The sequence below is a fragment of the Pipistrellus hanaki genome (genome assembly GCF_964339955.1).
Source record: "Pipistrellus hanaki genome assembly, chromosome: 12".
NCBI classification, from domain to species: domain Eukaryota; kingdom Metazoa; phylum Chordata; class Mammalia; order Chiroptera; family Vespertilionidae; genus Pipistrellus; species Pipistrellus hanaki.
Window position 1 is genome coordinate 11,543,937 of NC_140514.1, and position 26,572 is coordinate 11,570,508.

General features: G+C 37.1%; 1 protein-coding gene across 1 annotated transcript; it reads right to left on the reverse strand.

Moving 5' to 3' along the window:
• Window positions 1-1,033: 1,033 nt before the first annotated feature.
• On the reverse strand, window positions 1,034-25,815 carry SLC30A6 (solute carrier family 30 member 6). Its single transcript, XM_084900666.1, has 14 exons — window positions 25,749-25,815; window positions 20,809-20,895; window positions 19,336-19,420; window positions 18,177-18,219; window positions 17,073-17,138; window positions 15,615-15,695; window positions 15,105-15,140; window positions 14,340-14,434; window positions 11,685-11,733; window positions 11,270-11,389; window positions 9,871-9,973; window positions 8,953-9,000; window positions 7,898-7,966; window positions 1,034-3,381 (listed from the first exon to the last, which is right to left on the reverse strand). Exons 1-14 carry the CDS (start codon window positions 25,749-25,751, stop codon window positions 2,881-2,883), a joined length of 1,386 nt encoding a protein of 461 aa, XP_084756792.1. The 5' UTR covers window positions 25,752-25,815; the 3' UTR covers window positions 1,034-2,880.
• Window positions 25,816-26,572: the final 757 nt, after the last annotated feature.

Below are 26,572 nucleotides of genomic sequence, written 5' to 3' on the forward strand. Positions count from 1 at the left end.
GTGAAAATTTACCTGTGACAGATGCCTAGAAGTTCAATTGAGTTATAGGCTTTCTATAATTTTCTTTATAGATACTTCCAAATTGCCCTCCTGTACCACTTCATATTTTTCTTCAGTTTGTCTTAAGTTTAACATCATGTACTTTAATTTTCATCCTAAGTAGTGATATCGTGAAATCACGTGCTTTATGTATTATGTTTTTTTAATGTGGATTAAAAGGTATAATAAAAAAAAATCCTTGCCAAGACCAGTTTGGCTCAGAGAATAGTGTCGGTCTACAGACTGAAGGGTCCCAGGTTGGATTCCGGTCAAGGGCATGTACAATGGTTTCAGGCACATCCTCAGTGGGGGTTGTGCAGGAGGCAACTGGTTGATGTTTCTCTCATCATCGATGTTTCTAGCTCTCTATCCCTCTCCCTTCCTCTCTGTAAAAAATCAATAAAATATATTTAAAAAAAATCCTTTCCCACAAAGGAATATGACTAAGAAAAATCTGTTTAAACAGATTTAAAAGATTTATTCCTGGCAAGTCTAAAATAATTCCTAAATGGTGTTAGCCTTCAGTTCACCTTCTATTCTCATGGCACCTCAAATTAATGGCTTGGGTAGTAGTGTAGGTAACACTTGGCCTATATGTTGAGGTAGTCACTGGGAAGAAATTCTGGGTACAATATTGTTTAGCAACTGGGCACATATTCTATAGATTTAGCCATAAAATTTTAGAGCTGATAGTTTATAGATCCTAATTCACCCCCCACCCTATCTTTACAGACGAGAAAGCTCAGGGAAGTTAAATGACTTGCCCATGGTTACAAAACTACTTACATAGCAGCAGTATCAGTTTTGGAATCCAATTCTTGTCTTCCAGTCCAATGTTTTTTCCATTACAAACAGTGATTTCTCAAACAGGGTTCATCATACTCCATGAAGCTTGCTCTTAAATCACAAACCATGGGACAAGTATTTAATTTGAACTTCCCTTTTTTCTTTGTTTAGCTTTAAGTAACTCCACAGCAAGATTTACCAGTAAGGCTACTGTCTAAAGGCCTACGCTGGCCAAATTTATTATTTCCATATCTGGAAGCTAGCCAGAGCTTGGCAAATGAGACGTTATGTAATAATGCAAGGAACAAAGTCACTTATAGCAGTTGGCAGTACTGAAGTTCATCAAGTAGAGCAATTCCTTCAGAACCCACAGGCAACTCCTCAAATGGTGTAGGCTGGCACGAAAGCACCTTCGGTAGGACAACAGCTGCAAAGATGTTGCTTCTGAGTGGGTGTTGCGGAAGTAGGCATTTATCTCACACAGAGCTGTGCTCAGCACCTGGACACTTTGAAAATCCCATAGGGATGGAGATGTGCATACAGTGGCAGCACATACACTTGAACCATCCCTCAGTACATGGCAGTTCTTCAGATTTTATGCAAGACCCGAATTCATATATAGATGAGGTCAATGGAGGAAAAACCACCCTGTAATGGTAGACCAAGAACAGGCAATAGTAATAGTTGGAGAACGTAAGACAAAGGACAACAAACAGGTTGCTTTATTACATTTGACCAAGTTTCCTTTCCACCAACAGTCCAAGAAGTGCGGACTCTTTCTTCAGCAGGTAAAATGCCTGAACAGGTTGCAGATGCCAAGACAATGACCACCTCCTCAGCAAGCAAAGGGTATTTAGGACATGGTCATTTATTATCACAGGATTAGCTACTTGTGATAGAGATGGCTTCTTAGATGTTTGTTATTCCACAGTGAAGAAATAGGTGTTGCTCATATTTAAAAGAGGATGAGTTGATTGGAGAAACTTGCAAATTCTACATGAACAGGAATCTTCTCTAGATAGCTGAATGTTGGCTGGAAAAGTATCCAGGAGTCACTGGATTCCACAAAAGTTGAATCCACTCTTAAAATCCCTTTTTAAAACCCTAATCATAAAACTCATGTTATAATGAGAAAAACATCAGGTAATTGCTGCTTGTTATATTTTTTTTTTATGTAATATTGGCCACATTAGAAAGTTCTTAACATTTGCACTTGGAAAGTAATCAAAACAAGTTAAAAACTGCCTGTAGCAAGTCTAAAAATACTGTACTCTATAAGATCCATTATCTTTTGGTAAAAATTTATAATATAACCTCAAACTGATTATGCAACTTTGAAAATATATCAAATCCCGTATTATAATGTATGTTGAATTCCATATATTTTGGTAACATATTTGATATGTTTTGTTTAAAAAATGAGAAATTATGTCAACCAATAAAAGTTACAAAAAAGATAAATTCCATCATGTCAGAATCTGATTATGTGTAAGAGAGAAAACTGGAATTCCTTTATTGCACATCGCCAAAGGATTTGGTACTTATTAACCAGAATAAAACACTTTGGGAACCACAGACTATTTACAAATGTACTGAAATTTTTAAATGACAAAAACTAGGTAGTATGCCCTAGCCAGTCTGGCTCAGTGGATATAGAGCGTCAACCTGCAGAATGCAGGTCCCAGGTTCGATTCCAGTCAAGGGCACATGCCCAGATTGTGGGCTCGATCCCCAGTGCACTACTCCATCAAATGGTTCTCTTGTAAAGGTAATCTCATATCACACTGTAGTCAACTTCAAAACCAAAGATAGCAAAATTTAAATTCAGAGAAATACACTTTCTAAAGGAAGTCTATTTAAAGTCTACAACATTTAGAAGTTTCTCACCGTTCTAACTATATCTTACAAAAATATAGTTTCATATAATGTGATCTAGCCTACTATTCTCTAACATTTACAACAAATGATTGAACAGTCAATGCAAAGTTGGATTACTAAGTAAATTGGAAGTCAAGGAGTCAATATTCCTCATAAAATAAATTAAATCACAGTATGTCATGGTCTTGGTTGTCCAATTCTATTGTTAGTCCCATATCTACTTGGTATATTTGTAAAACCAGTCCTGAATCCTTGGGTTGCTCCAATTCCTGGAACTCCAAGTCCTTGATTAACCATGCTGCTATAAGGTATGTGGCCATGATTAAGTCCCAGACCATAAGGTCTTGTTTGTGTGTTTAGAAGAATAACTGGGTTCACATTTTTTCCAGGAGTGTTAAATGAAAATTCTGGAGGTGGACTACTAGGTTTGGTTGGAGTTGATGTGACAGGGTTCAACTCATCAATGCCCTTTAAAGGAGGCATGGGTATTATGTGATGATCTGAAAAATTGAGGACATTGGCTGCAACAGGCCCCGATGGTAAAGAGGGTCTTATCCAGTCATCCTTGAAAATTTGAACAGTCAGCGTAGACACTAGAGTGTACAGCCTGTTGGTCACATGAGCAAGAACCATTTGTTCGTTTGCATCTCGGCGAATTCTTACATGCACTGATCCAGCCTAGAAGGGGCATAAGAGAGAGTGCTTAGAATTACAGGATGCAAAATTCCCTTGGAAACGAGCATTTTACTTATGATTTGTTGTAACAGTACTTGGTATTCTCTTTCATTCAAGAGAAAACTTAATGTCTTAATATTCCTTAAAGACTACCTAATAATGATTAACAATGAAAAGATTTGGGACTCTTTAAATAAAACATGATCTTTTAATATATATAAAAGAGAAATCCATGTAGGATGAAGACAGGCATATTATAAATGAGGCAGAACATAAATGAAGTATATAAAATGCAAAAGAAAGGCAGAAAAAGGAGATATTAATTCAAATTGGGAAAGACGTCAAGAAAAAAAAATGACATTTGATGATCTAGGGTTGATGGTTAAATGAAATTTCAAAAGGTGGAGATAGGCTTATGAAACAGCAATTAAAACACATGGCATGTTTGGGCAGAATAAGCAATATAAAGAAGTACAAATATTTCAGGGGTCAGAAAAAGAATAAAAGAAAGGAAGAAAGGAGGAAAAAGGAACAAAGAAAAAATGTGAAGAAGAAAGTAGGTAATGGGGTGTAAAGAAAAGATAGAAGAAGCCTCTAAATATCACGATAATAAGTTTTATCAACAGCAATAAAATAGAGTTCAGAAAAATTAAAGGTATGGATGACTGCCAATTATGTAGGAAATAAGTGCAACAGTCTAGGTTAAAAATGAAGATGTCTGAGATAGGACAAACACAGTGGGATCAGAGAGGGACACTGATGGATTCCATGGGTTAGTAATGGGAGGACTTGATACCCAACTGGAAGTAATGGATGAGGGAGATGAACTCTTCAAAGATCATCTCAAGGTGTCTAGCTTACCTTACATTACTACCCTGTTTCCCTGAAAATAAGACAGTGTCTTATATTAATTTTTTCTCCCAAAGTTGCACTAGGTCTTATTTTCAGGGGATGTCTTATCTTTCCAGGCGCTAGGTCTTATTTTCGGGGAAACACGGTAGGAACATAGAGAGCACAAGGCATTAGGATGAGGGTTAGCGAAGGGATTAGCCAAAGAACATGTATGCATAACCACAGATACAGATAAGGGTGTGGTGACAGCCAGAGAGAAGGGGGGTTTGGTGGTTGAGTGGTGTTGGGCAAAGGCAGGGAAAATGGGACATCTGTAATAGTATCAATAATAAAAAATTTTAAAAAAGTATGTTTATAAATCTGAAAAGATATTTATCACACATTATGTTTTTAAAGTAGATAACAAAATAGTAGATACAACAATGATCCTGTTTTGACCAAAACACATACATACAGAAAAATATCAAGCATGACAGCACTTATCTCTAGATGGTAGAATTATTATGAATTTTTATTCTCTTCTATTTGACTTAGTTGTAAGTTCTAACTTTTATAACAACTATGTACTATTTGTATAGTAAAATCTGAAATAAAAATATATAATAAATATAATAAAACACCCAAGTTATTTCATGTTGATTTCTAGATAAACTCAAGACTTTTTAAAAAAATATATTTTTATTGATTTCAGAGAGGAAGGGAGAGAGAGACAGAAACATCAATGATGAGAATCACTGATTGGCTGCGTCCTGCACACCACCTACTGAGAATCAAGCCCACAAGCCCAGGCATGCGCCCTTGACCAGAATCGAACCTGGGACCCTTTGGTCCGCAGGCTAACGCTCCATCCACTGAGCCAAACCAACTAGGACTAATCTCAGACTTAAAAAAAAAAAAAAAAAATACAGCAAAAGCATAAACTGGCCAGTTAGTTTAGTTAGAATGTGCCTGAGTCTATGACTTGAACAGTAATAGGAATTATCATTAATCACAAAACTGAGAAAATATCTATGTTGCTTAAATTTGACTTGCAGTTGATTACTTTTTGAAAAATAGATGTTTTATTGATTTCTTACAGAGAGGAAGGGAGAGGGATAGTTAGAAACATTAATGAGAGAGAAACATCGACCAGTTGCCTGCACACCTCCTACTGGGGATGTGCCTGAAACCAAGGTACATGCCCTTGACCGGAATCGAACCTGGGACCTCTTAGACCGCAGGCCGATGCTCTATCTACTGAGCCAAACCGGTCAGGGCTAGTTGATTACTTTTAGGTAAGACAAGCCATGTCTAGAAATCAAAGAAGCTTTGATTTCTCCCTTTTCTTTGCCACTGCCATCTCACTGCTGTCACTTTACAAAACTATAAAAGATACTGTATCCTCTTTCAATCGAATGTGGAAATCAAAGTAAAATAAGTGGAAACCATTTCCGAAACTCAGTCTCCTATGATTATGGTGTTTGCATTAATCTAGAGCTTTTGTGACAACTATTCTTGGCAATTCAAAAGCTTGTTTTAGTAATCTCCTTGGTCTTAATTAGGCAATACATCAGTGTAGTTAGATGGCCAAGTTCTGAATAGCTGAGATAACTATTCTCTTTGTTTAAAGCCACCATGCTTAATAAACACTTGTCTACTAATTTATCGATACCAGTATAATTAAAAGAATTATTAAAAATGACCTGGAGGAATGCAAATTGGTATAACCATTTTTGAAAAGGAATTTGGCAACTGGCATCAAAAGCCATAGGGGTATAATATTATTTTATTCACAAAATCCCTTCTAAAAATTAATCTTTAAAAAAAACGATTGATCTTTCATTTACTGAAGACCAGCGCTCTTTTAGATGATCTGGTTACCTGACCTTTCAGTGTGCCAGAAGCGTGAGCACTCCTATCCCACACACACCTACTTGCGCTCCACCTGGACCTCACGCACTGCCTACTTTTAGGAGAGGCACAGGTTTCACAAGGAAGAGACCAGCCACCACTCAAATGGGGATGCTGTGTGCCCCAGTCCACTGAGCACTGGGACACTACTACTGAGGCCTCCACTGACTCATATCTACAAGAAACAGGTTCCAGGGCCTCGTGGCTTGACCTTGAGGCTCCCTTCGGACAGATACATGCAGCTCAGGACGATCTCAGACAAGAAGGGATCTTTGGGTCTCCAGCCATTCCAGGTGAATTGTGTGGTGCAGATCCAATGAGGTGGTGTAGATGCATCTGTTCAGGCCCACCTCAGGACTTAGCTGGTACAGGGACTACCAACCCAAGATCAGAGTAGTTAAATCATCATGGCTGAATAAGATCTCTCTTGCAGTTAGTTCTCAGATTTCTAATTGTATCCTCACATGGTGTAAAGCCTAAAAATTATTAAGGAATAATCACAAGTATATACAAAGATTACATCAGAAAAATATTCATCCCAGCCAGTTTATATGGTAACAATGGAAATCAACTAATCCAATAGAGGAATGATTAAATAAATTATGGCATATTCATATAATATGAAACTGCAGCCATGAAAAATTATGTTGGGATTCTTAGAAGATAATGACAGTGGTGGCACTTTTTTGAAATGCTCCAAATATTCCCATAAATACAGAAATTAAGAAAGCAAATCCTAAAACCAATGAATATCATCTACAAAAAACTAGCTAACCTGGTGCTAAGAAAACCCAAATGCAAGCTATAGACCTGCAAGGTATCAGCTTCTGTGGAGGAGCAAGTAATAGTGGATCTGCCTGACCTAAAAACCCTAAAGCAGTAAGCCGGTGCTAGGGGCAATCTAGGACAGAGAATTTGAGAAAGGCATTTGGGTCTGCAATAAGATATGAAGAGCTGGAGCAGTCTGAACCCTAGAACTCTCAAAAGAAACCAAGCAAAGCCCCACATTAAGAAGAAACAACTGGCAACAGAATCCCAATTGAGCGGCACAGTAGAGGCTCAGGCACAAATGGAGGGGAAACAGAGCCAGGGGAAAGGAAAAACTTTCACTTCACAGACTCAGCAGAAGAGGGAACTCTAGAGCTATGAATTAGACATACCTTACACCACCCCTTATTTCTTAAGTTCAGGAAACCTAATTTCACATAGTAAGAAGCCATAGAAAAGAAATGACTCCATATCCCACACAAAATAATTATAAGAAAATACAGATTAAAGGATCACCAGAAAGATTTACCTACAAAATTGAGAACTACACCCCACTTTATCAAAACAAGCCTGTTAAGGGCATGTGCCCAGGTTGTGGGTTCACCCCCCAGTAGGGGGTGTGCAGGAGTCAGCCGATCAATGATTCTCTCTCATCATTGATGTTTCTCTCTCTCTCTCCCTCTCTCTTCCTCTCTAAAATCAATAAAAATATATTTAAAAAAATAATTGCACTCTTTTACTTTTGCAACATTTTCATATTCAGGAATATGTGACTGAATTTGTCTTCTCTGGACAGTTCAATATTAAGATGACTTGGTTTAAAAGGAAAAAGAAAAACATCTCCCCATTAATCTCAATTAGGTTTCTGAGTCCACCTATGTTTTAGACTCTATTGAACAAAATCAGAAATCAAAGGCTCTATGAAAATTTTAAAGATATAATTTTTTCAGTTTTAAAAATTATAAAGTATGCTTTAAATGATAACTAAAGTAATATATAGAAAACATACCAATGAGCCAAAACCTAGGGTCCAAAAATGCTCATTTCGTACTTCCAAAACTCCATCCAAGGTGGATACCTGATAAAAAATACAGAAACGGGGTTATTTGCATTTGACATATCCAACTCAAGTCAACCACACTCTGGACTTGCTCTGAGCCTAGGAATGATATGGCCAAACCCTGCCTGAGATACTCATTAGCCAAGAGAGGCCCAGCCCACTACGTAAGATACCCTTTCCGCTTGTGTAGTAGAGCCATGACCTTATTTCCCCAGCTTCTTGTCTGCACCGATCCTTCTAGAATTGGGTCTTTACAGCCCCAACCCCGCCTTGTTCAACAGTGCGGCTCTTTTCATTTTATCAATATGGCATGTATGTATAGCCAGCACTTGTGCTATCAGGTTTTTTTCTTTTCTTTCTTCTCTATCATTTCTTTCTCTGAATTCCCTTTCAACAAATTTCTGCATAACAAAGACTGTTATTGGATGAGGGTCAAAAGGAAATTCCAAGGCCAGATACATAGTGTGTGGTCCTTGGTGCAGTGGCACAGGCTCCACTAGCCGAGACATGTAACTTGCTCTCTTGATAAGGGTGGCCTTTGTGATGCTGACAACAGATATTTTAAAACACTTTTCACATCCAAATAATTCCATTTTCTTGCTCCTTCATTAGTTGGCAGGTGGAAATGTGTAACAATCCAAAAATCTAAACCCACAAATGAAGACGTTAGATGGTGAAGCAATCAACAGATTTTTAAAAAAAGAGCACTGATTTAATCAAATCCTTAAGTGTTATTATAGAATCATAAAAGTTACAGCATTGATATAGGTAGGAGAGTGGTCTATAGATCATTATCTTTCACATCTATTTCAGGTGAATTTGGCTTCCAGACCGAGCAATCCTCAATCTTTCTGCTTTCATCACTATGTTATGCTTCCTAATGAGTTAAGGACACAAATGCCCCTAAAATTCTAGATAGGGTTGGGTTGAATACAGTATTTTTTTGTACCCATTCTTTGCATTCTCTAATTATTAATTTAAATGATTTTATTATTCCATCTTACCTCTCTGAGAAGTTTGTCCAACTGACCAATAACATGGGGTGGTGTTGTCTGGGGGGGAAATAAAACATACATCAAGGGAGATAAAAATTGCTTTGCAACAACTGTCTGGAAACAAACAATATGGGTCTATATCAACCTTTGCTTTGTTTGACATGTACCCTATCATGATTTAGGAAAGAGTATTCAACTGGCCCAGTAGTGGGGCACCATCAAAAACTAGCGCATGCTCACTTCTGAAATTAACAAAGAAACTGCTATCTCTAGAATAAAATAAGCCTTAAAGAACCAGGCACTGAACAAAAAACGTTTAAGTAACATTTTATATAGGGCATGGCACTAAACAACTATTATCTTATTGTTATTTACTGGTCCAGGAGATGGAGATACTGTAAGTTTAAGAAAAGGCATGAGATAAAGACAAGGAAAAGGAGGGCTGGGAAACTACCTCTCCATTCAGGTACTTGTCTATAGATACCTGGACTTGTCCCATTGTTTTAATAACTAATTTGTCACTTAAAATTTTACGTTTGAAATTTAAAATTCTCACTGATTCAATCACAGGGAAAAAAAAGAAAACAATCATAACCAGATTATACAATAAATTTATACAAATTAGAGGAAAATAAGTATCTAAATACTTTTAAAAAGTAACATTGTTTTCAATTGAAACATTATTAGAGGTAAAAAAATTTAATTTATAATTTTATTTTATATTACAAATATAGGAATATTTGTGCCTATTTTATGGGCCCAAGTAATTTCATCTAGTTGGCAGTGTACAAATTTCAGAGATTATTGTTTGGCTTCATTTCTAAAAGCCAAAAGTTTCACAACCTGGTAGAAGAACACAAACAATTTTATAATCTGGTAGAAGAACGAGGCTAATATTAAGCATGCACACTGAAAGGAGACCCTTACCTGGAGTAACACTTTCCCACTGTACACACTCATGGGGTACATAGTGCCAAATGTCATCAGAGCAATTGCTATGGCAGAGGCAGTGTCTACAGCAAAATAATTACTAAAAGGAAAAAATAATTCTAAATTGTAAATGTATGTCTCACTCAACTTCTTACAATTCAGTCTACCGAACATTAATTACCTAAAGAACCATTTTATCACAGATGAGCATTACTGGCAATTGAAACATCTCAAAGGAAAACAGAAAGTTATCTGAATTGTTTCTTGCCAAAGTTTAGGGGGGTGGGGGGAGAGAAAGTAATAATTATGTGAATTTGTGTGAAGAGATGATGATGAAGAAGAAAATGTGAGCATTTCCTTACTATTTTCAGTCAATCTACTTGTCAACTAGGAAGATTTCATACATGTTCACTTACTGCAACAAATAAAAACCCTTCAAATAGTAATTTCTGATACAGAGACACTAATGACTTCATCAGTGATTCTATTAGCTTTCCTGTAAATAATGACTTTCCAATAATTACTATTAAAATTTTTCAAAATTCACCAGAGTTTCACAAAGTGAGATTCTTCTGGGGTGTAACATCTCAATAGTTCAGAATGTTCTACTAAGATAAACCCAAATCCCCATGGTTACAAGCATGCTTTTTAACTTTTCCCCACATGCTGGAATAGAGACATTGAGTTAAGACCTAGTTCCTGCCTTTGAAATAGCAGGAGAAACACACGTGGAAAACATAATAAAGCCCTCTGCATGCAAAGAAGTCCCTACGGAGAATCATGGATGCACATAGGACTGAGTGTCAAGGCTACTGGGGGAGAGATAATCCAGAAAGGCCAAATATAAAAGAGGTGGCATTTGAACTGAGTCTGCAAAGAGGAGTGAGATGAAGGAAGAGACTGTAGACTTTGAAAGCAGCATGTGCAAGGCTCTGTTGGTTAGGGTGTAGTCCTAAAAAGCCAAAGTTGCAGGTTCAATCTCCGGTCAGGACACATACAAGAATCAACCAATGAATGCATGAATAAGTAGAACAAATGAGGATTAAAAAAAAAACACACCAAAAACCAACTGCTTCACATCTACTTCCTCTTCTCTTCCCTCTCTCAGAAATAGCAAGCTGTGGCTTATTTCTCTTATTTTATGGTCCTCCTGGGTTCCACTCATCAATTAGCAGTAGGGAATTAACTTGACAGTATAGATTGTAATAGAAAAATATTTACTGAATACAACCCCTGTAATTTTTAAGATGAAGCCACTTGAGGACAAGACATGGCCAAAATTACATAGGTCATAAGCAAACGTGCTCTAAGCTTAATCCTTATCCATCCCATCGATAACCTTAATAGTCAGGCCCCAGGAATGGAAACACATTTTACAGAAATAAAAAATACTTACTTAATTTCAATTAGCATATACGTAATACAAAGAGCAAATGCTCCTGCAAGATCAATCAAAACAAATGGATTCATTCGGGGAAGGAAGACACTGCTGAGTCCTGGAATAATTCCACACACGCTGTGAGTAAAACAAACGAGAGTATTCTTAGCTAGCAGAACTTATGTGATACTGATGAAAATCTTATAAAAGATGACTATCTTTTAATATCATATATCTTTTAAAGAAAGCAGAGGATTTGGCAACAAAGCTCACTCATAAAGATCTCTCTTATATCATCAATTAAAACGAAAAAGGAAGAATAAGATCTTCTTCATATATTAACCTCAGCAATGAATCGTGCATGTTCCCATGACATACGCATTTCTTGTGCATTCATTTAAAATCATGTATATCTTACCCCATAACATCTTACCTTCGACTAAGATCGGCAACATGCTCTTGAAGCCAACTTGTACTGGCAGCTTTAAGAAGAAAATACTAAATTATCTATATAGAAGAAATCACTACCAAAAATACTTGATTTCTACCTAACATTACAAAAGGACACGTCACTCTTCAAATATAGAACTTTTTCCTCTTTTACGCCTTTAAGATACTAAATCAAAAGCAGTTTTGACTACAACATATGGTTGACCTGAAGGAATTAATGAAGTTACACATATCATTACTATTAATTTGAAGTGTTAAAGGCTCTTTATACTAAAGCATAAAGAGTTTTCTAACCAGTGAGCTGAGAAAGGGTTATAAATACACCAACTATTAATTCCCTCAGCTCTCAGAAAAGCTGGGTGGGGGCCTGGCTACTTCCAAAGACACCTATTACCGTGTTTCCCCGAAAATAAGACATCCTCCGAAAATAAGACCTAGCGCATGGAAAGATAAGACATCCCCTGAAAATAAGACCTAGTGCAACTTTGGGAGAAAAAATTAATATAAGACACTGTCTTATTTTCGGGGAAACAGGGTAGGTAGTGCCCCTGGGCAAGCAGCCTCCAGGCTCAAATTTCCTCTTACAGTTACCCCAGGAGCTAAGAATATTCATTTTTAATGTACACTCTGATAGAAAAGAAAGAAGACTGCCAAACCTTACATAAAAGCCATTATAATGGTGGTAGAACAGTTCGGAGCAGCTCCAGAAGCCAGAATACCTGACTTCAAATTCCATCTCTCCCTTCTCTAGGTGTATGGCCTGCCTCAGGCTTCAGTGTAAAATGAAAATATTACAATAATTTATCTCATATGGTTACAGGGAGAAATGGGTTATTCTATGTAAAGCAGTTAGCACAATGCCTAGTAGATACTATTTTCCAGTCAAATTTTAGCTAACATCACAAATCATGATGTTTCTGGGAACTTTTATTTCCAACTAATGAAAATACAAACTAGATAACCTTTTTGGAAATGAGTTTGGTAATATATTTCAAAGCTTTTAAAAATACTGTATTTTTAGCCGGAACTGGTTTGGCTCAGTGGATAGAGCGTCAGCCTGTGGACTGAAAGGACTCAGGTTCGATTCCAGTCAAGGGCATGTGGCTTGGTTGTGGGCCAAGAGGCAGCTGATTAATGATTCTCTCTCATCAATATTTCTAACTCTCTATCCCTCTCTCTTCCTCTCTGTAAAAAATCAATAAAATATATATTAAAAAAAAATAAAAATACTGTATTTTTAATCCATTTATAATTTATCTCCTGGTATTTTTTCTACATGCATACAAGAAATTTATTATAATTTTTAAAAAAGGGGAAAAAATTCCTCAGGTGAGAATTAACCAAAAATAAATACATATAAATAAATCTGGTCATCACAAGTATTATTTAATTTTCAAGTTCATGAAGTAAACTCTAAAACTCTCACTCATACAAATATAACTCATACTTTATGACATTAACAAAGTTGTTTAAATCTGAATGGGCATTTCAGTAAGTTTTCTTCTTGATTATCCTGGTGTTCAAGCCAGTGAGACCTAAACAGACTGGTTCCTGCTTTAAAATGGAGGTCTGTGCCCATGGCCAACTTTTGTTTATGCCTCATCTCTTCATCAATGGCTGGTTAACCATTTACACCGCTGAAGTAAAATAACCAGTCTGAACTTGTAAAGACTTAAAAATAAAAGAATATTTCATGATAAAAATAACTTTTGTTACATGAAAATAGGCCAGCCCACCTACCACTGCCAAAGAGAAGTACCTGAGAACTTTAATTACTAGAGGCCCGATGCATGAAGATTCGTGCACGGACGGGCCTTCCTTCCCCTGGCTGCTGGCACAGCTTTAGCTCCAGCCCGGAGCCACCTTTCTGCCTTCCCACACTGCCCAGAGGCCTGCAGTGACTGGGGCGGTGTGGGAAGCCTGCGTCCCACACTGCCTCCACCACTCAGTGCCTGCATATGAAAATTAACCCACCATCTTTGTTGAGTTAATTTGCATACTCACTCCTGATTGGCTGGTGGGCATCACAAAGGTATGGACAATTTCTATCTTACTCTTTTATTAGTGTAGATTGGAATTAATTCTTTTTCAATGAGCACATCAACCATTCTAAATATCATGAACTCTTAGAATGCTTGGAATACACTTTTTGTAGGTAGGTTATATATATAAAATTTCATTCATGTTATTTGATAAGTGTAATTTTTCATCACATTTAATTAATTAAAATGTTTTTATTGATTTTTTTTTAGAGAGAGAGGAAGGGAGAGGATAGAGAGTTAGAAACATTGATCAGATGCCCCCTATTGGGGATGGAGCCCCAAACCTGGGCATGTGCCTGACTGGGAAACCAATCAGGGACCTCTTCGTTCATGGGTCCACATTCAACCACTGAGCCACACCAGCTGGGCACATTTCATTTAATATATGTTAATCTTACCCGTTTTTAAGTAATAAAGCTTGAAGTAATTAGATTTTGTTTTATAATTCTCTGCTTAAAGAAAACTTCAATACATTTGTGGTAGTTCTCTCTTCTCTTCAGAATGTATTTTCTCATTGACTTATAAGTTAATGAAACAAACAAAAAACTTGTTTTTATGAGATTAATTAAATTTTTTATTAATGGTAAAAATCTTACCTTCTGAGACATAAGCAAAAGGTTTATTCCGAATAGAAAGCATTGTGAATAGGTTGAATGAAAGAGCCACAAAAGTACCAACTAATAATCTTCCCCTAAAAGAGAACAATAACATTCACCATTATTTTTTTCTTGGTAATATCAATGTAATTTCGGCATGTAGAGAGACTAAGAAAGACATGGGAAGGCAGAGTGGCCTGCTTGTATGGTTTGGTATTAGCAGAACCAGAATCTGAACTTGGTCTCTAGCCATGTGCTGTCTACTGTTGCTCCACCCTACACAGGACAAAAAAAGACTCTTAGCATTAACACTATCTTCTTACAGGTAACTGCTATTATAAATGTGTATAAATGCTAATGGCATTTGGTTTATAATACACTGGACAGGTCAGACTGTCCTGAATTAAAGTGACCAAAAATAGGTGAAGTCCAAATAGTTGGCAACCATATGGGAAATAACAATTTCTACAGGTGCTACTAAAAGATTTTGAGAATCAAATTATAGAAGACCAGATGGGACAGGAAATAATGAGGGACCTGAAGCCATGGTAGAGAGGCCTTCCTCTGCAGTACAACGGCTTGGGAACAACAGTAAGGGTGAAAAGAAGGAATCTTGGGATTTGGAGATTTTGTTTGTGAAATACCAACGAAATGAATTCTGCCATTCTCTGAACTCTAATACTGACCAAAGTAACAGCTATTTAATAATATACCAATTAAGTTAGTAATAGTAAATTATATGTTATGTCAAAAGCAAAATCTTACGTGTGGATCTCGGGCTGCTCCAAAAAGCGTTCTACACTAAAAGAAAGAAATAATGCATTAAATAAGTCCTATAAATTATAAAATTTTATAAAAGCTTTATTAAACATATTATTAACCCAATAAATTCACTAAATCTTTAATATGAAGCCAACTCCTATCAGCAATAATAAGGCAAGGAGACTCATTATCTGCAATAAGTAATGTCAATCTTTCTCTACCAGACCTATTTCAATGGGTTTGTAGTACTAAGCATTACAGCACATCTCAATGAATCTTTCTTTCATTCAAGCCTACCTATAATTGGATTCAGTAGCCTCAAAGGTCATAAAAGAGGAAGAAAAAGAGGGAGAGTAGTCTAAAATATGAAGAAACTGTACTATCAAAACTCCAGCACTGCTCGTTTTAATTCACATACCCTATAAATCAGACTGTCTCTCACTGGATTCTTTATGTTCCCAAAGGCAGCACAGATGGAATTTAGAATGACAGTAACATAATACACAAGTGTACCTTTCTTTTAATATAAAGAGAGCTCCCAACTGTGCCAGGACTGTGGAGGCAAAGACAGCCAGGACTTCTAATCTTTCAAATCTGAAATCAGAAAATTTATTAGGTCAGCATAGTTCTTTCAATTCACAAAGCAGTACCATTAGAATACATTTACATTCATGTATTCACTCATTCAATATACTAGTAAATATGTGCTTACTTTAAGCCAACCATGGTTAGAACAGACTACGGAGTTTCTAAAATAAACATACAGATAAAAAGAGTGTCTTTTTGTACAACATATATTCCCAGGACTCACGTATGGCTTATATTTCTGGAAATAACTGTTACCTAATTAACAGCTAACATTTAATTGACTCATCTCGTATTAGATAAGGTCAAAGTGCTTAACATATTACCTCATTTTACCTCCCAACACTTTATGAGGGTTACTTTATCCACTTAAAAAAAAAAGAGAGATAAGAAACTTGAAACACGAAGAGAAAAAGTAACTGTTTAGAGTCAGATAACTAACAAGTGGAGGAGTCAGGTTTTCAAACTCCAGCACTTTGGCTCCCAAGTCCAGGGTTTTAACCACTTATTATACTTATACACATAATTACTAAATTATCAAAGTCCCCGTTTCCCCCCCAAACTAATTTTGAGTTGGATTTCTGTCACTTAACAACAAAAAGACTTGGCTCAGAGTCACAGATTTCCAAATACAGATATCTATACCTGACAATTGATCATCATAGTAATAATCCAATTCTATCAAATTTCAGTGACATATCTTCATTTTGTATTAACATCTTATATTGACTTTGTCCCACTGTTTAAGTAGAAACAAAACAAAACAAAAACAATCCTAATTTTGTTCAAAAGAACATAATCCCAATGAATGATATAGTGAAGATTGAAGAGTAAGTTTGGTCCAAGAATTTTTTATTTTATTTCTTTTTTTAATATATTTTATTGATTGTAAAAAGAGAGGTAGGGAGAGGGAAGAGAGTTAGAAACATCAATCAGCTGCCTCCTGCACACCACCTACTGGGGATGTGCCTGCAGCCAAGATACATGCCCTTGATCGGAATCCAATCTGGGACCTTTCAGTCTGCAGAATGACGCTCTATCCACTGAGCCAAACCAGTCAGGGCTGGTCCAAAAATTTCTTTACCAAAGTAAAATTCTTTTTTCAAGTTGTTTCCTTAAACTGAAAGAACTCATATTTTTCACACACACACACACACACACACACACACACACACACACACACATATATATATATATATATATATATATATATATATATATGAGTTCTTTCGATTATATATGTGTGTATACATATATATGTATACACACATATATGTACTGTATATATATGTATATATACCCATATATACATGTTTCAGAGGAAGGGAGAGGGAAAGAGATAGAAACATCAATGATGAAACAGAAAATAAAATAATTTGAACTTACCCAAATGAATAGACAGGGCTGGGTTTCCTCATCATTACCCAGTAACTTATTAAACATGTCATTAAACTAAATAAAAAGGAAAATAAATTTAATGTTAGATCGACAACTAGAAGAGAATATGCAGGAAGAAATTAAATTTTCAGAATTCCTAAATTGCTGAAAGTTATCACTATTTATACAGACTAAATTAACTTATTTAATAAGTTATAATCTATTCACAATGAGCATCCTAATACATGGCAGTTTTAACTGTGGAGAAAACTGAAAGAGGATGATACATGATCAAGTCAGTTAAACAGAACCTAAATCCATACCTTCTCTGCTCAATAACTTATCCACCCTAAATAGTTTCCATAATTGAGCATGCAAAAAAATGACACAGTAATAATAACAGTAATATATTTCATTCTAGGCATATACAATAAATCTTAACTTTCATAAACTTTATTTAATTTTTGATAAAATGTAAGCTAAATATTAACAACACCTCGACAACATTCTGGATGAGACAAAATGATGTTCATTTTCTAAGTATAGTGGAGATTCACTCTAAAACAACTTACTTCATGTAAATTTCAGGTAATTCAATTCAGATGGTTTTAGACCAATCAAGTAGACTTAATTATGTGATTAATGTAAAGACACCCTTATGACATATTTCTATGGCATGGATCTTGAAGATATAAATGTATTTTGCAACACTGATATGAAAATATGAAAAGCCCCATGGAAATATGAAAAGCCAATAGACTGTCTCTCTAGCTCATAATTACTCACTTCTTGGCTACTGATGCCCCTCATTTAATGTTTCTCCATACGTATATAGTTACAGTGGAACCTAATACATTTTTATGTGACCCTGCTCCCACCCATAGCTGACTCAGTCACAGGCAGGCACTGAAGCACTTGATCTAATGCCAGGATATTATCTTTTCTGTTGCTATGTAAATGAGCTATTTTCTTCCAGTATATATGCTAATTTGTTTGTATATATGTTCTATATTGATCATTTTACTTATTTCACAGATTACTTTTCTTTAAGTAAAGAAAACAGTGTAACAAATTCTTTATTAGTCTCAAAATATTAGGTTTTTAAAAACTTACCTAAATAGATCAAAAATGGTCAGGTAAGTATAGGCAGTTAAAGCTGCAAAACAATGAAAATGTTGCTGAATCCACTGCTAAGAAATATAGCAAATCAAAAAAATTGTTCATTACCTCACTGCACCATAAAAATTTGAGTTATTTATTAATTACACAATTTGCCAATTATTTAGTAAATTTGATTAATATATGTAGTCAAAGTTAGTACAAAAGCTTCCTTTCAAACCTACTTTCTCCATTGGAAAAATAAAGTTATATATATATATGTGTGTGTGTGTGTGTATCTATGCTCAAAAGACCTGTGACCACATTTTTTGCCTTCTTCTGTCATCTGAGTACTATTTAAAATATATTCTTTGAGTAGCAGGATGAAAAACCATGGTACATAAAAATATAAGCGTTCAAGACACAATAAAAAATTACATGTTTCTCCTTTAAAAAAAATCCAATAAGTCTCAAAATTCTACTTATAAACTGCATAGACCAAAGTACTAATATAGCACAATAAGAAGAAATCTCAATTTTTCAAATAGATTTAAAGTATTTAAAAAATATATAGCTCATTCCAAAAGATAATGCCTAACAATTGAGCAAAACAATAGTTTTCAAACCAATTTTCATACAGATTTTTCCATTTAAATTTTTTTAGTTATATTTCAGAATAATATATTTTAGGTAAAGGAAGCTGTACCTTTACAAAAATCAGAATCATAAGTCCTGGCTGGGTAGCTCAATTAGTTTCAGCATCATCCTGACACACCAAGGTTGTGGGTTCTATCCCCAATCAGGGAAGATATAAGTGGAACAATAAATTGATGTTTCTCTATTTCCCTTCTTCTCTCTCACAAATCAATTTTAAAAGTCAGAATAATAAAAGTGGCCCGGTCAGTGTTGGTTCAGTGGTTGAACGTCAATGTATGAATCAGGTCACAATTCAATTCCTGGTTAGGGCCTGGGTTGTAGGCTTGATCCTCACTGAGGAAGGTGGGGGTGTGTGTGCAGGAGGCAGCTGATCAATGATTCTCTCTCATGGTTGATGTTTCTATCTCCCCCTTCCTCTCTGAAATCAATAAAAATAAATAAATAAATAAATAAATAAATAAATAATAAAAGTGAAAACTAATAATTAATACAACAAAAAGTAAGATTGGTGACATACCTATACTATTAGTGGAACTGCACCACATAAGCAGGAAGCCAGTACATGTTAAGTTTATTACACCAAAGAGCAATATCTTCCAGGTCTGTGAATAAGAAAATCATTCTTATTTGCATACTGCTGATAAATTTCACCAAATCTGTTCAAGTTGCTATAGTTCATACTTTTAATATTCAAAGGAATAAGTGCAACTTACTTCAAATGTCAGTGTCACATTTTCTAGATTTATCAAAATTATCCTTAACCAAGGTGCATATATTATAACATATAAATGTAAAAGAATAATTCCAAAAGGGGAATTATTAATGAAAAAAAAATTTCTAAACCCTAGCCAGTTTGACTCAAGTGGATAGAGCATAGGGTTGTGTACTAAAGGGCCCCAGATTCGACTTTGGTCAAGGGCATGTACCTCGGTTGCAGGCTCGATCCCTGACCCCAGTCGGGGTGAGTAGAGGAGATAGCCAATCGATGTGTCTCTCTCACATTGATGTTTCTCTCTCTCTGTCTCTCCCCCTCTCTTCTACTCTCTATAAAAAACAATGGGAAAAATATCTTCAGGTGAAGATTAATAAAAATAAAATCCTATATAATAAAAGGCTAATGTGCAAATTTTCCCCTCAGGAGTTTGACTGACAGGGAGTTCGACAACTTGCTATGACATGAGCTGACCACCAGGGAGTGGCATGGAATGAAGAAAGGCCCTGATTGCAGGGCAGGCCTAGGGACCCTACCCGTGCATGAATTTTGTGCATTGGGCCTCTAGTAAATTCATAAATACAAACATACATACATACATAAATTCTGACACATAAATTCAAATATCATTTTGTTTCCATAAAAAAGGTACATAAAGACAGTGATAAAGTAAATGGAGCAAAATGTAAGCAATTGTGAATCTGAGTATAGGGAATAAGGGAGTTCCTTATATTAATTTTGTAATTTTGAAATTATATAAATAAAGTTACTCATCCCTCCCCAAAGGGCAGTACTTATTTACCAAATAAATTCTATGCAGTAGGACCACATAAGGGGGAAAGATTATCAGAGTTTGGAAGTTCATAGAAGAGAGAGGACCTGAGATACACCTTGAAAATAGCTAGGAATTAATTAGAAGAAAAAGGAAGGGCATTCTAAAAATAAAGAAAGAAGAGATCAAGTGAAGTGTTTTTTATTTTTGTCCCACTCCACTCCCTACAAGGAAAGGAGACGTATGATTATTTTAAAGTAGAGTTGTAAGAAATTAGTGAGAAGGCAGTTATTTGGAAATATTAAAATTAAGCAGATATGCCCAGCTGGCGGGTTCAGTGGTTGAATGTTGACCTATGAAACAGATCATGGCTCGATTCCCCATTAGGGCATATACCCGAGTTGTGGAGGGGTTAAGAGATTTCTATTTGCCTTAAAAATTCCCCTTTTTTCAATGTCATGTTAGTGCAAATATTAAAATTAGGTTAAGGAATAAAAATAACTTACCCTTCTGTCAGCTGCTACAAGTCCAAATTCCTGTAATAACTTTCCAAAAAAAGATCTTTGTGGTTTTCGAAAGAGATGAATTGTCCCCTTTAAAACAAACAAAAATATACAAATCAGTACTTAATGTATCTATTCTTCATATTAGTTCCGTGATAATATAGTAATAACAACTAACATTTATTGAATGCTCAATACGTGTCACTTATTCTAGACACTTTACATATATTTATCTACTTAACGCTCACAATAATTCTATGAGGGGGAAAATTTTTTAGTAAGTTTTCCAAGGGCACAATGATAGTAAGTAAATGGCTGATGAGAACTTCAAAGCCAGAGATTTTAACTCCAGCCCATACTTCATTGGGTAGGGCAATTTTGAACCAGAAAAGCAAAAGAGTTTGTTAAATAGCTCCCTGGAAAGAAAAATATTACAATTTACCTAATCAAAACTTTATATATGAAAGGGTTGGTAAGACTCACTTAGTGAAGCCTCTGAGGCTCTTTCTTAGGCATTCAAAGTACCTTGCGTCGGTGGCTCCTGCTAGCACGTGGTTTGGGGCTAGCGGAGACCAGGCCTGGCAGTAGGCTGACCAATAAGAGAAGAGACTGAGTGGTGACTGGAGTGGGGATAACGATTCAAGATCAGGAAACCATGTGGGAAAGCCTTAGCATAAAGGAGAGTTCCAGCACTCATGGAAAATTAGCTTATGATTATGGCAGTGTCCAACTTCGTGGGAGAAAATATGAGTTAATCAATAAACATTGATTAGAAAAAGGTAAATCTGGATCCTTACTATACCCCTTATTCTAATTTTTTTCTTTTTAAATTTTTATTTAGATTTCAAAATGTGTGTTGTTTTAAAATTAAAATACAAAGCTACGAATGTAACATCTTACAATCTTGGAGTTGGAGAAGACTTTTCTATTGTATTTATTTATTTATTTATTTATTTATTTATTTAAGAAAGGGAGAGGGAGATAAATAATGAGAGAATCATCGATTGGCTGCCTCCTGCACACCCCCTATTGTGGATGGTTCCTGCAACCTGGGCATGTGCCCCTGTGCGGAATTGATTCCGGGACACTTCAGTTCTTAGGCCGATGCTCTACCCACTGAGCCAAACCAGCTAAAGACTTTTCTTAATAGGACATAAAACTAAGAAGCTAGGAAGGAGAAAAAATTGATCAGTTTTACTATAACTTTCACATTGGGAAGACAATACCCTAAATACAAACAAAAACCTGAAAAGATAAACTGAAAAAAGAAATCAAATGCAATTGTTTCTAGGGGGGGGGGGGGGGAAATCCTTCATAATTTTCAATGGTCATACATAATTTTGTTGCTAAGTGCCACATTTGGGTTTAACAAAATACTTTCCTAGACGGTAAAGGTTATATATTCACCTTAACAGTATACTACATTTCCTCTTCACTAAAGTTGTCCAATTTGACTCAAACACTGAAGCTCTATGGAGAGCAGTGGAACTGGGTATCAGATTAAAACTCATTATATTTTCTCTACTTTCTGTATGTTTGAAGTTTTCCATAATAAAGATAAGAAGTACTTTATGTATAAAACCCTAAAGTGCTAAGTCAATTCAGTTGAAAAGAAAATATACTATTTTCCTTTGGAACAGTAATAAATGCTAATAAGTATACTCTGTTCTTAAAGAACTACGTGTGGAATATTTTGGTTCCTAAGAGAATTCTGCTTACTACTGTTATCACTGGGTATCTTCTAACTTCAGCCCACCTTCAATTATTTAAGTTTTAAGTTAAGACAATAAATATGAATAAGACACAGGGGGCCATTTATTTCTTTCTTTTTAAAAAAATATGTATTTTATTGAGTTTTTACAGAGAGGAAGAGAGAGGGATAGAGAGCTAGAAACATCGACGAGAGAGAAACATCGATTAGCTGCCTCCTGCACAACCCCCACTGGGGATGTGCCCGCAACCAAGGTACATGCCCTTGACCGGAATTGAACCTAGGACCCTTCAGTCAGCAGGCCGACACTCTATCCGCTGAGCCAAACCAGTTTCGGCCACAGGGGCCATTTCTAATACCAATCTGACATTGAAAATAAAATAAAAATCCTAGCATTCAGGTCACTCCCAAATTATATTGGCTCTCCATTGCTATCAGGCTAAACTTCAAATTTTAAAATCTGGAAATCAAAGCTTTCAATGATTTAGCCTGTTTCTTTTCAGTTGTATCTCTTGCTTCAGAGAGGAATTCACAACTCTAACTAGACAGGTGTACCTCATGGATGAGGATTTCACTTTCAAATGAAAAGGCAAGACTTGTCTAGCCCAGTGGTCAGCAAACTGCGGCTCTCGAGCCACATGTGGCTCTTTGGCCCCTTGAGTGTGGCTCTTTCACAAAATACCACGGCCTGGGTGAGCCTCTTTTGAAGAAGTGGCATTAGAAGAAGTTTTAAGTTTAAAAAATTTGGCTCTCCAAAGAAATGTCAATAGTTTTACTGCTGACATTGGGCTCTGTTGACAAATGAGTTTGCCCACCACTGGTCTACCCCAAGCCCTAAAAGCCCTGGAACACTTGGCAAGTTACGTGACCTGTTTCCTGACCAAATGAGAGTAACGCATAGTAGGTCCAGAGTATTAGAGTAAGGCAGGATGTGCTCAATGGCCATGTTTCACTCCTACATGAAGCCTTTGTAAATGACTCTAAACTACAGTGTCTTTTTTATGCTTACTTCGAACTTAACCATAGGATAGCTTTCATCTCGTCATCTTGCAATGTAAGGTAATTTTTTAGTAACTGCACTAATGAAAAGGGTTACAGTTCCTTTACATTTTCTAAGATAGCACTATGCTTTACACATACATAGCATGCTTTTTAATAATACCTAATGAGGCACTCGTAAGATTTCTTCCCAAAAACTTTAAAAATAAACCTTAAATGTTCTATTTCCCTATATTACTATTTCAAGCATAAAAATTCATTGCCAGTTACTTATTCGATGTTTTATAGAACATATATTTGTTGTAAACTTCCTCTGTACAAGGCTCTGGTAATAAGAGCGAATACATTGGTACTGCTCTTAAAGAGCTACAGTCTAGCCCTAACCAGTTGGCTCAGTGGATAGAGCGTCGGCCTGCAGACTAAAGGGTCCCAGGTTCAATTCCGGTCAAGGGCATGTACCATGGTTGTGGGCACATCCCCAGTAGGAGGTGTGCAGAAGGCAGCTGATGGATGTTTTTAACTTTTTATCCCTCTCCCTTCCTTTCTGTAAAAAAATCATTTTTTTTTATTAAAAAGAGCTTACAGTCTGGAAAGTACAAAAGACAAGTAAATATCCAATTTTACCATAGCCTGGTAAGGGCTATAGATATTATTGGTATAAAGCCCCACATTATCATGGAAGCATAAAGGAGACACATGGCAGAAAGGCTCATGAAAGAGACTAAATAACAGGTAAGGGTTATACTGATATAATTTTTTTAATACTGATAAGGATAAGGGATAGGAGATGAATGATTCTGGCAGGTAGAATAGTAAATAAAATTAGGTGCAGAACTGCAAGCAGCTCACTGTGGCTGGAATATAGATGTATGAATGAGTAAACAGAGGCTGTTAACAGTGAGACGCTTCACAACAGACGGCTTTGCAGGTCATGCTAAACAGCACTCTATCTTGAGGGCTATAGAAAAAAACTGAAGGACTTTAAGCAAGGGAGTAGCATAATCAAATTTTATAAATGTAACCCTGGCTGCACAGTGGTGAATGTTCTGAAGAGTGCAACTGGAGGCTATTTGGTCAGCCAAAAAGGTAAACGTTTACCCTCTTTCTGTGTGAAAGGAGGGATTACAGGAAATTCCCAAAAGATAGAGGATGTGAACATTTTCCCAACCATATTCATTCAAGGAAAAAAATTAATAAGTGACAATGATTTAGGCACAAACATGTGGTCCTACTCTCACATGCAGGCTACCCATGAGGAGTCCAATCATTTTTATTTATTTATTTATTAATATATTTTATTGATTTTTTTACAGAGAGGGAGAGGGATAGAGAGAGTTAGAAACATCGATGAGAGAGAGTCATCGATCAGCTGCCTCTTGCACACCCCCTACTGGGGATATGCCCGCAACCAAGGTACATGCCCCTGACGGGAATCGAACCCGGGACCTTTCAGTCGGCAGACCGACGCTCTATCACTGAGCCAAACCGGTTTCGGCAGGAGTCCAATCATTTTTAAAATAAAACGTTTTGTACTTCTTTTGACCCTGAAATCACAATCAACTGCTTATCTTTAGATAACGTTCAGAGTACTGCATACTTGATTTCTGATACAAGCATGAAATGACAAATCCACCTAATGAGATTCCACGCCCTAAGGCATTCCGGGGTTTATGATCACAGAGAAAAAGCTGCCTGCCATCCGATGCTCTACCAACACCTTGACTTTCTCCACTCACTGGCCCTCTGGAAGCTGCTGCCTCATCAGGCGATCTGGTGCTCCATCAAGGCAAGTGGCAGAGTGGGTTATCGGCCTCCATATGCCCCGCATCGCCCTCTCCTTAGGTGCCACGGCTAGGGTCCCTGCTGTCAACATCACTATGACGGTCGTTCTGCTGTGCCCTTATTTCCCGATCTTTAGTCGGTGCGGTGGCCGCTAAAGACTTATGTGTATCTGAAGGAAACCTCGGCAGGAGGAAGCCACCTGCAGCCAGGAGCGGAAAGCCCGGCCTGGAGCCGCCCGGCGTCCCCGGGGGCAAAGGAACAAGGTGAGGGAGCGCGGAGGAATCGGAGCTCTGGGGGAGATCTTTGGGCGCCGGCCGCTCCTCCGGAGGGGGGGGCCGAGCACAACTCCGACGCCCCCTCCTCCGGGCAGCTGCGGCCTTTCCCGGAGCCGCAGGACAGAAAAGGGGAGAGGATTACCTGCGGGAACCCTCCTCCCCCTCGGCCAACTCACCATGGTAAGGAGCGGCCCCGCTCCCGCCGGAAGACGCTCTGGGAACTGGTGTTTCCCTAGAGCGGAAGGGGCGGAGCGTCAGAGGCCCATTGGCTGCAGGCGAGGCGGGGGGCGGAAGTGCGCGCCCTGGCTTCCGGTTCCCACACCCCCTCCACAAGGCCGCCCAGGCGTTCCATAGAGGCGGAGGAGCCGGCTAGAGCGACGCCTAGCCTTTCATGGAGTGGGGAGGAGGGTTAAGATCTGAAACAAGGAGGTCTCCACCTCGGGTTGCATACAGTTGTCCTTCTGTTTAATCCCTTCAGGATGGAGTGGTTTTACTAAACTTTCATGGTACTGCCAATTTGGGAATTACATGCCAGTTATTTTGTAGCGTGCTCCTGGGTGCATTCAGCCTATACTTCTTGGACAGGAATGCTACAGAGGTGATACTGCATTTTTCTCATTATTAAACCCATGATTGAAGTTTGGCTCATTGATAATTTTCACCATTAGATTAAGGTGACATCTGCCATATTTTTCCACTAAAAATATCTTTACCTTTCTAATATTTTGTGGTGTTGTTTTTTTTTTTTTTTTAAATAACCTTATGTTTTGTTGTTGTTGTTAATCCTCACCTGAGGCTATTTTCCCATTGATGTTTAGAGAGAGTGGAAGGAAGGGGGAGAGACAGAGGGGAACATGAATGTGTGAGAAACACACGTTTTGGTTGTCTCCCCTATGTGCTCCAACTGGGGCTGGGGATTGAGCATCCAACCAAGGTGTATACCCTTGACCAGAATTGAACCTAGATTCTTCAGTCCGTGGGAGGGTGCTCTATCCACTGA